The sequence below is a fragment of the Oculina patagonica genome, chromosome 1 (genome assembly GCF_052425735.1).
Source record: "Oculina patagonica isolate OP01 chromosome 1, crgOcupat, whole genome shotgun sequence".
Classification (NCBI taxonomy): Eukaryota; Metazoa; Cnidaria; class Anthozoa; order Scleractinia; family Oculinidae; genus Oculina; species Oculina patagonica.
Window position 1 is genome coordinate 38,247,358 of NC_135758.1, and position 10,763 is coordinate 38,258,120.

The following is a 10,763-nucleotide window of genomic DNA, read 5'->3' on the forward strand; positions in this document are numbered from 1 at the left end:
TAAAATTAAGTTTTTGCACGATCTAGTCAGACACCGAACTAAACTTTAATAAAATAAACAGTGGAATTATTTGAAAATGTCGCAACCTAACTATATACGAGAAATAAAACGTATTTCAACAGCAATCGAACGTCGCGACAATGGAAATTGACAGTGCTTATATAAACAGTGTCCGTAAAGCGGGGTTGACAATGTATGACAGTTTGTCACTCGGAACACGGAAAAGTGTTCGTTGTCCGTATTAACGGGTGTCCGTATTAAGCGGGTTAATTTAAGAGAAAATGTATGAGGTTTTCATCGGGACCAACGAAACTGTCCGTAATACCGGGGTGTCCGTATTAAGCGGGTGTCCGTAAAGCGGGGTTCCACTGTATTTTAATTAAAGGCCCTTTTAAATACCTTAATGACAGATTTCCATACCCTTTTATATACCTAAACTTGTGAAATCCCTACCCTTTTATATACCTAAAGCCTGAAAAAGGTGCCCCTTTCGGGCCGAGCCTCCCCGTATAGGCCATTATAGGAAGAAACTCCCCCCCCCCCCCCCCCGGGCACTCAACACAAAAGAGATCAACCACCGCCAGATAAGGGAAAAACAAAACTTATCCCCAGGAAGAGAGACTGCTTATTCTAGAAAACAGATACCATTGACTCGACCCTACCTTTTTATTTTATTGCATACCTGCCAACTCTCCAGGTTTTCCTCAGAGTCTCTCATACATAATTTGTCTTAAATGATATCCTTACAATGCAAAGATTTCTAGACGTCTCCAGTCAGGTATGTTATTGACCACAAATTTAAAGAAACTTGTGCTGCATTGGCTGGCAAAAGAGGAACTTAATCTGATTATCAACTGGAAATTAATAAAGATAATTTAACCACCATTAGAAAATTTGGAAAAGCTGACATCTCAAAGTAAGCATTTTATTGAAGCAAAGTTTGCTCTGACAAAGGGCTAAGGCTTGAATGGATGGAAATTGAGCCTAAGTCATGAGCACAGGCAATTGGGTTTCAGGCAAAGAAATGTTTCTTTTTTATATAAAACATGATTTTGGGTTACTTAGCTAGTAGTTATCACTAAGAGGGGGGAGGAACAGGAGGGTAAATCTCCCTCCTGCCTACTTTTTGCACCAATTTCTCCCTCCTCCCTACTTTTTGAGCTAAAATTTCTCCCTCCTCCCTATTTTTTTAGCCAAATTTTCTTCCCCCCTAATTTTTTTTGGCCATTTCTCCCTCCTCCCTATTCTGTACCTCCCCCCTTCCACTAAGCTAGCTATAATAAAAAATAAACTCAACACAACATTTTTCAATATCATTGGTGGTGTTTTTTATTTTCTTTATCTTACTCAGTTCTTGACTAATATAATTATTATGATTGACTAACCTATCATCAAGACGTGTACCCTCCCTCGCTCTGAATTTGTGTTAAAAATCTATAATATATTAATTGAGTGATCAAGTGCATGCAGATGACCCAATTTTAAATAACAAGCTCACTATTTCTCGCCTGATTACATGCAATGTTTTTTTCTTTGTAGCAGAAATATTTTCAAAGAAAAATATAGTTGCAAGCCAAAAAATTAATATGGACTGCATTATACATTTATACCAGTTACTTATAAGAAATCGTGATATTAAAAAATGAGATTCTTGTTACAATATATCTATAAAGTACATAAAAAATTGAATTACTTTTGGAGTCATCACTGTCAAATTGTACCAGTAGTCAGTTGACTGTATTTCAGTCTTTCCCTTTCTGAGAGCTAAAAGGCACAAAAAATCCCTGGGTGCATCCCGGTGCATCCTTTCCAGCTTCTCCGCCTTTTTCACTGTTGCTCTGTCCCACACCCAAAGCTTTCACGCACCTCTGGCATTCTCAGAAAGGTAACGACCACTTTAAAGCAGGCTACATTAAATTTAAATGACTAAAACTAACAGGATGAGGTAATCACTGAAAGATCACATACTAGGATTTCATTGGTTTAAACTTTAGAAAACCATGTACATTAAATGACTAAATGAAAGGTTTCAAATGCATCAATAAATTACCTGCCAAAATGTATCACTGATTAGTTTTCTTGGGGATATGTTCAACTTGCAATTTTTCAGAAAAATAGTGTCTACCTATACAATACATATCTTCAACTCATATTGATCCAGTGACTGTAGGATAAAGCATTCTTTAAGAAGTAAAAAAATTGATGAAAACTGGATTGCATCATTTTTAAGCTGTACAAATAGAACTTATTCAAAACCTTAAAAATAAAATGGATATAGTAGCAAAAAATTTTGAATTAATATTCTGTACACTGCAGTGATTCTGCATGTGCTATGTACAATCAAATTGAAAAATATTAGTACAAAATTTGTGCATAAAAATTGAACTACTACTAAGCACTTATATAAAGCTTACCTAAATATTTTTGATGCTGCCATACAAGGTTTTCTAGCCTTCTCTCTTGAGAGCTAACTCCCATAAGTGAATTGAATGTAGAGAAAGTGAATGTTCCATGGCCATGTTGCATGACCATTCATTCAAATAACTGCTGTGTAGTCTTCTCTGAGAATGTCAAAGAAAATCTCTTTTTTCAAAGGCTAAGCAAAGCTAAGCCGGAGTTAAAGGAGCACTGTCAACATTCATTTGTGCAAAACTTTATGTATTTGCACAAAACTGAAGGGAGCATTCTTACTTTTACTTTGTGGAATGAAAACTCTAAAACTAATTTAATGAAAGAAACCACTTTCTAAAGGAATTTCATCTTCCATCAAGAATTCTTTTTTTTAATAATTTGCACAGTCTGGAATCCAAGCAAAGTCAAAAGCACAGAAACAACTTTGTCTCATTCATTAATAATTATTTTAAACTTGCCATTTAGTTGTTTTCCTGCGAGATGCTTTTGAACTTCACAGGATCACTACTATTTTGGGAATATTTCATTTCAATAACTTATTCCTCTGACATTGACTTGCAGTGGCTATGGGTTCCCATCACTTTCTAATTTTTTCCAGAAAATCAAACAATTATTGTTCAATTTCCTGTAAACTAGCCGACATCTCTGTTGACAAGCTTCTTTAAATCATGACAGCACCCCTTTAAAATCATTAGTGAACCTTGGACAGAGAAGAGATCACTGTTTGATATTAAGATAATCACTCTTAACTAATGAAATTCAAATGTAAAAAGTTTATCTCTACTTACTCTAAGAGACTATGAGTACATGTTTGTTAAAAGTTGCCATTTACAACAGGAGATTTCCCACTGCTGTTTTGAGGCAAAGATGTATTAGCTCTATTACCAACCCCACTGAACTGTGTTAAACTACCATTGCTAGCTGAATTGCCTTTTCCAGGATCAGAATTGGACGAATTGTCAAATACAAACTGAAGAAACTGCTGAGGGAATGGTTCATGTCTTGGTTCAATCATTTCAAGATCAGAGGAGCTTAAGTCCACAAGAGTAGGAAGCGTGCTACTTTCAGGGACAGCACCATTGCGAAGAAAAGATTCTGCACTTGCAACTTTACTGCTTGACTGCAAAGAAGAAATGCTGCCATCTAGAGGGTCCATGTCACTTCGATGTGACATCACCGGGCTTGGAGTAACAGCTGGGGGCGGAATGGTTGGAAACACTGGTTCACCAAGATGCCGACGTTTTGCGGAAGCTGCTGCTGATGTTACCCCATCCTTGCATGGAGAAGATCCCACAGATGACGGTGCTTGAGAGTTCATCCTTCCATCCATGTCAAGACTAAGGCTGACACCTGAATCACCACGGCCACGCATTTGGTTCTGTAAGGTCTGAACTTGGTCAACTAATTGCGTTATTGTTGTGATCAAGTCTTTATTTTGCTTCAGAACTTGATCTAATTGGTTCTGAAAGAAAATAGAATTGCTAGTTAATACCATAATAGAACACAACAGTGCAATTCATCCAGCAAAATCATTGTACAACGCACAAAAAAAGGCATGCTACCACACCTGAAGAAGCTGTCTTGCCGCAGCCTCGTTATCAAGCTGTTGTGTCAGAAGCTTCATCTGTGCCTGGACTGCCTGTGTCTCTTGCCTTTGATGGTCAAGCTGTTGTTGATAAATCTGACGTAACTGTTGAATTGTTAAAGGTGCAATGCCGGGATCAGCATCAGCCTGGCCATCCTTGCTGGTCCACATAGCATCTGATGACAAGTCCATCTGGAAGCAAATCAAACCATGTGAACAAACATTATGACAAAAAAAACGGATCAATTTAGGTTTCTGGGAAACTGCTCACCTACCCCTCCCTAAACCTAACATTTTGCCCAAAGCGATAAGTAAGGGTTAATGTTAGGTTTGGGGAGGGGTAGGTGAGCAGTTTCGAAACCTAAATTGATCCAAAAAAACAATGTTCATTTAATTTTTTCAAGACTTCCTTGACTATTTACAACTTACAGAAAATTAACCAACAACAATTAAAACAATTTTGATAAAAAGTGACAATTTTATTGCAATATGATCATTACTTTTTGCAGGTTTGAGATCCACTTTAGCTATCAAGCTAAAACGCTGTTTGATTTCTTAGTACATCAAGTTTTGGTTTCTTTTCTAAAAAAGCCCTACCTGCCCACCAGCAGAATTTGTCCCTTCTGTCTCCATGAGTGCTGCATCAGTTGCTGGTCCATCACCTTCTAGATGTTATAAAACAACAATACAACATTGTTTGTATTTAATATGTACTTTGCACAAAATGTTCAATATCAAAATATACCTGATTGTAAACACGTTGTCAAGAAAATGTCTAATCTCAACTTAATTTCAATTGATGATTTGGACAGGGAAATATTTCACACCACTTACTACCATTTTCGAGCGACCGTGAAAGGCAAACTTTTTTCTGCGTTTTCTCACGTGTAAAACATTCAAGTTTGTCTAGACAAACTGTCGCGTTTTACAAGTAAACCATTTAACGTTGATTAACGTAAAAAATACTCTCAAAATAAAAATAAATAAATAAACAATCGCTGATCGCTGTCACAACAATTGCCAGAAATGTAAAGCCGCCCTTTTCTGTCGACATTCATTGAAGAAATATAAAAAGTCGACGCAAAAGTTTTCAAAACCATTGTTTCATGTGCAGAAACACACCGGCGGAGCTGTCAAACTTGACATGTTGACGCCACAAACGTGAATTTATTCAGTTGAAAAACGCGACGGTTTGTCTAGTCAAACTTGAATGTTTTACCCTTGAAAAAACGCGGAAAAAAGTTTGCCTTTCACGGTCGCTCGAAAATGGTAGTAATTTCTCCACAGTGACTACATTTAAGTCAATTTCTTATTTTTAATCGTTTCTTATTATCCAAGATGTAGGATGCTCCTTGTCTTGTCTTTTGCTTGTCCAATAATAAAAAATTTCATGTGACTAGAAATTAGAGTGCAATGTATTTAATTCCCACCCCATTACCTTGACACATAAATAAAACATGAAATTTTGTTTGTTACATACCTTGAGTGTTTTGTTCAGTCTTAATGTTATTGTCTTGAGCTGTTTGACTTAAAGTTCTCTTATGACACACCTCAAAAGCTTGACCCACTGTCCTTACGATATGAATAGCATCTGCCTAATAATGAAGCCAAATTGCATTAAATTGTAGATCAAATTTAAACTAATCCATTAGGATTTGTAAGAAACATATTGCGGCCAGTGAAGCCACAAGATTAAATCAAGTTACTGTTAGTAATAACCTCACAAGCAGAAAAAAAACTCCTTCATGTAGCTTTCTTACAAATGCAGCTAATGTTGAATGCTTTGAAGTTGAAGTGTGTTTTACAGATTAAAAACAATTTACTAGTTTCCATTTATATGCCTGGGTGGGGAGAGACACTGCAAGAGTCTTGACCAAGAACACAACACAATGACCCAGCAGGGCTCGGACCCAGACCACTTGATCTGGAGTACAGCACACTAACCATTATAGACCACCATGTACCCCACAAGCACCCTTGGGAAATTAATTAATTACGGTAGTTAATTATACATACTTCTTAGGGTTGTTAAAAATTGATGATGATGTGAGCTGAAACAAGTTTAACAAGTTAAAAATTGTAGTTGCCTTTCTTTAACTCACTCTTAGCTTGGAAACTAATTTTACAACTTCAAGGAAAATTTCCAAAAACCATGCTTTAGTTAGTAAAAAGTTATTGCACAGTCATATTAACCGTACCTTATTACTTGCTTTAAATACACTGCATTTAAAAATGTCATCATCTTTGGAAATAAAACTAAAGATCTGTAAATCCTGGGAGTCGTGTGATACATAGAAGATTCTAGAATGCAACAAAATAAAATCAAAATTTAATAATAAAATTATCATCATTATAATTTTAAAAAAAATTATTATTATTATTATTAATACGGTATATGTAATCACTAAACTCTGTATTATCAATTTTTGATAATATCAGCATGTTTAAATAAAAGAAAATAACAAATTATATTGACTATTAATTTATAGCTCAACACATAAATCTCTAATATGTAGAGAGGTTTACAGGACTTGAGACTAACTTTTTAACTCACTGGTTTACTGGCTAGTGACATGTCAGATTTTACTACCCAAAAGTAATTTTTCACTAGTCGGGTATAATGATTTCTATCAAGAACAGTTGACTTTTCCGAGTTTTTCACTAGCCAAATGGCTAGTAGGAATGCTAAACCTGGTAGCCAAAACCTAAATTTTAGTAGCCTTTGGCTTGTTGGCTACCGTTAGTTATTTTGGGTGACCAGCAACTGTATGTATTTTTAATTTATTTATTGTTTAAACATTTCTTTTTGTAATTTTACAGTTCAAATAAACTTTTGTTTGTTGTGTTTGTTTGCCCTGGGTTTAGGAAGCTTCTAGATGAACATACAGCAACATTAGAACATTAGAAAAAGGATTAAGCACTGCCAGTTTTTATTTCCACAGATTAAAAGGAATAGTGATAAAGCATTTTAAAATGAGATTATAAGTCACCTGTTAATAGGATAATGCATAACTTCTGTTTCCACAACGTCTTTCTTTTTCTAAAACAAAGCCATAAAATGAAGAAACTATTTTTTGACTGTGGTATTGCTGCATAAATAAAATATATCACCATCAATCACGGCTTTGCATTTTCCTGATTGCATAATTATATCACTGTTACAACTGGTCTATTTAAGGCTGAAATGTAACAGTTACTAAATAAAACAAAACATCTTGGGGTCTTCCTTGGAAATCGTAACTTGAAAAAGTTAAGAAAATCCCCCCTAATGCTTGAATCACCTAAGTTCAAACAATCTTCAGAAACAGTTGGTCCAAAGCTGTTGAAAATATGAGTGTTTTAAAGATCCTGAAATTCTCATGTCCTGAATTCTCAGTAGCATTAATGCTTCAAAATTATTTATTTCTTAGCATATGCATTCGTATATGTGTAAGAGCAGATGTGGCATCTACTGTAGTACATGTTTACAACAGAGTGCACAGAAATTCAATTTTCCAGCTTGCCCTTCAGGCAAGCTTTAGCCAGGATGTAGTAGCTTAAAAGTTATTTTAACTGCCCAAAATCCTTGTAAGTGTGATTAACTTCCTCAAAAAGTTTCCTCAAAAACTTTCACTTGACGGTTGGGCAAGTAAATGATAAAACCCACTAGCCCAGCTGCAAAATCCAGTAGCCCCTGGCTGCCAGACATGCACTTCTTTGCAACCTGTTGTAAGGTTTGCGATAAGCAAACCACATAAACTACCGGTAGCTTATCATGCAAACCATTCAATCCACACAATTGCTACACATCACACAATAAATGATAAATTATTGATATAGTACATGGTGTGTGATCCAACTGCGTTTGACATCTTCCTTGCGAACAACTTTTATTCCAGTCACAGCTATGGATAATTCTGTCCGTGCTTTCTTGGTTCCATATACTTTGTGTTCATACTGCAATGTAATAAATCAATGAAAAATAAAATGAGTGTAAAATAATCTGTTTACATGTGCTTAGGTATGGAGGTAATTGCCTGTACTATTAACTAGTTAAAATGAAAAAACTTGATAAATATACAGAAAATGGAAAACAATACTGCACACATGTACTTCAACAGTCCGAGAAGGCATCACAAAAAATTAAGATGTTGAGACCCATGAAATTGTACTAAAAATCTGCGAGATGCATACTTTTTGAAGGATCATTTGCCTACCCTATTGCTAACTGCGAATTCAAACATACACGTACATGTACACACAGCAGCATACATTACTTGAAGTGGATTCGTTAGATCCAGCTGGAGTTTTGGCTCAATGATTATAACATTTTATCAAGAACAATTGAAATTAGAAACAAAGAATCACAACTGCACTGGATTTAAATTTCTGAAAGTTTTTTCACATCTATTTTGACCATAATGTGCACGTGACAATATATTGTATGTTAAGACTAAAGTGCGATATAATTTGGCCTACAGCCCCCTACAGCTAGAAGTGACCTGAGGTTATTGCAGGCATATAATTTTGTTTGTAATAGAAATTGTCAACATTTTTAATTAAAATACTTCAATAACTACTGTAGTTTTATTCAGCCAATCAAAATAATTTATTGTAATCAATAATAATTTCGGCATGACTATTTGACAAATTACTTTTAGAAATAGAAATGGAATTTCATAACTAAGTGCATATTTGCGCGAACTTTTCCATCGCTATAGTGATTACTTGATGAACATTCTGAGAGTAGATGTCAAAACTCAAGGGCTTCGTTCCGCCTTTGATCTAAAATAGCTCTTACATAACTTGTACTGTTTATTTAATTCAGTTTAATTCAAAATAACAAGAAGTTGCTCTATTTTGTATTTATAACGTTGGCTGCCTTGAAATAACAACATAAGCTAAAGCTAAATGAATACAATATATTAGGAATATATTAGCAAAGAATTTAACAAGTTCTAGAATGACGGTACAGTATTGAGTCAAGAAAATTTTTCTCACCGTACCCGAATTCGCCGCATAGATGTGACAATTTCTGCTCTGCTGCTCGGTTTGTGGATTTCCTTCGTTCCGATATACTGTTAGAGAGGATAAAAGAAGACAAATATGTATTATTCACACCTTCCTCGCAGCTTTACAACATAAACATCTGCTCATCACGAACCTCCTTTATAATAAAACACAATTAAAACTAATCACAACGTACCACTCAAAAACTAACGGAAAGTAATTCAGTAAAGTCCGCAGCACAAAACATACTCTCAGCCGATTATCTTAAACAACACATTCTTAATTAGCTATATATCTGGATAGAAGGCAAAAGGCAAAAGCTGATTTCACGCATGGTACCTTAACTTTGAAGGCGATTCCATGTTCGAAGGCATCTTCGTTGTGCACGGGAGATTTGCTATCGTACGCTTCTTCAACCAGGTCGTACTCATTCCTTCGTAGTTTTCCCGGCATTTTAAGTTAAAACTGCTTCAGGGATCATTCGTGTTTCTATTCATGAGGTGCCGCAAACCGTATAATACAGCACTGGCACCACTGAAAAGCATAAACACAACGATAACATTGTGGTTTTTGCATGCATCAAGTGATTCTTCGGAGATCGTCGGCTCTTCGGTACGAGGCTTCGGCCTTACGAAAATATCACGACTGGGTACGGAAAATCCGACTTCGAAAACGGCGGGAGATTGCGGAAATTCTCTGCGTCACTGAGTGTTTTTTATCATGTTTTATACATTTTCTATTCCCTAGTACTTGAAATATTTTTTATTTCCTATTAAGAAATACGAGACGTCTGCACGATGACTATGCGTACTTTTCCTCTCCGTTTTTTAATGTATTCTATTCTTAATCTGAGTGATTTCCGTAACTATACAAGGACCACTCTGACAAACAGGAGCAAATTGTAGCCGGATCTTGGTGTAGATCAGGATCAGCAGTAGAAGTAATAAACAAACTTTAAATGCAGGGCTGATCAAACAGCTAGGGACTGATGTTATAAATTTATTTTGGCCCAAGTGAGTATGGAAACAAACGGTAACAAAATTTAAATTAACTAAGATGAAAAACGGGTACGTGATAGGCTGATAGTCCGGTACGTGATAGTCCCTACTTGTTTGATCTGCCGTTTATTCTTAATCTATCCACTAGAGAACTTACTATGCAGGCCCGTTCTCGTCTCGCCCGTTCTAGGGACTGGGGCCCAAAGATGCTCAGCAACTTTTGGACAACTTTTCATCTTTCGAGCAACTTTTTGCAATTTCTTGACCGAAGATTTGCGAAGGTTACCGAGTGCCATACGAAGGCCATACGAACATTTCCGTGCATCAAATATGACGTCATCGGTATCCTCACGATTGTTCTTAGTGAAAGAAATCCTTGTAATTCAACAAATTTTGGCCTTAAAATGTTATTTAGATAATACTGTTGCAGTTAAATTGCGTGAAAATGCTTAGAAATCTTACCTTCAAAGGAAAAATTAGCGTATATTTGGAGAATATAGCACTATTATTATTATTGTATTATTATTATTATTATTATTATTATTATTATTATTATTTTTTTTATTATTATTATTATTATTATTATTATTATTATTATTATTATTATTCGTTTTCTATGGTGTACTTAGATTCCAAGGGTACCGGCTTTCCTTCTTACCATGCTTGCTTTGAGGAAATCATGCAGCTGCGATATCTGAAAAATAAACTACTACTACTACTACTACTACTACTACTACTACTACTACTACGAGGTCTTACGACGAAACTGACTGACCATT

General features: G+C 35.6%; 1 protein-coding gene across 2 annotated transcripts; it reads right to left on the reverse strand.

The window, feature by feature from the left end:
* Positions 1 to 1,303: 1,303 nt before the first annotated feature.
* On the reverse strand, positions 1,304 to 9,585 carry LOC144629326 (carboxyl-terminal PDZ ligand of neuronal nitric oxide synthase protein-like). Of its 2 annotated transcripts, none has more exons than XM_078487573.1 (9): positions 9,326 to 9,585; positions 8,983 to 9,054; positions 7,820 to 7,933; positions 6,988 to 7,037; positions 6,196 to 6,298; positions 5,478 to 5,592; positions 4,595 to 4,659; positions 3,980 to 4,189; positions 1,304 to 3,874 (listed from the first exon to the last, which is right to left on the reverse strand). In XM_078487573.1, exons 1-9 carry the CDS (start codon positions 9,437 to 9,439, stop codon positions 3,227 to 3,229), a joined length of 1,491 nt encoding a protein of 496 aa, XP_078343699.1. In that variant the 5' UTR covers positions 9,440 to 9,585; the 3' UTR covers positions 1,304 to 3,226. The 2 variants fall into 2 exon arrangements, with proteins under 2 accessions (XP_078343699.1, XP_078343694.1); XM_078487568.1 differs by having other exon boundaries at positions 4,595 to 4,662; positions 9,326 to 9,584.
* Positions 9,586 to 10,763: the final 1,178 nt, after the last annotated feature.

Coding starts and splice junctions, on each gene's coding strand:
- LOC144629326 (XM_078487568.1), bottom strand. CDS start 9,439: ATGCCGGGAAAACTACGAAGGAATGAGTACGACCTGGTTGAAGAAGCG. Junction 5,593..6,195: donor TATTTAAAGCAAGTAATAAG/GTACGGTTAATA, acceptor CTTCATTATTAG/GCAGATGCTATTCATATCGT. Junction 4,663..5,477: donor GACTGAACAAAACACTCAAG/GTATGTAACAAA, acceptor TATAACATCTAG/AAGGTGATGGACCAGCAACT.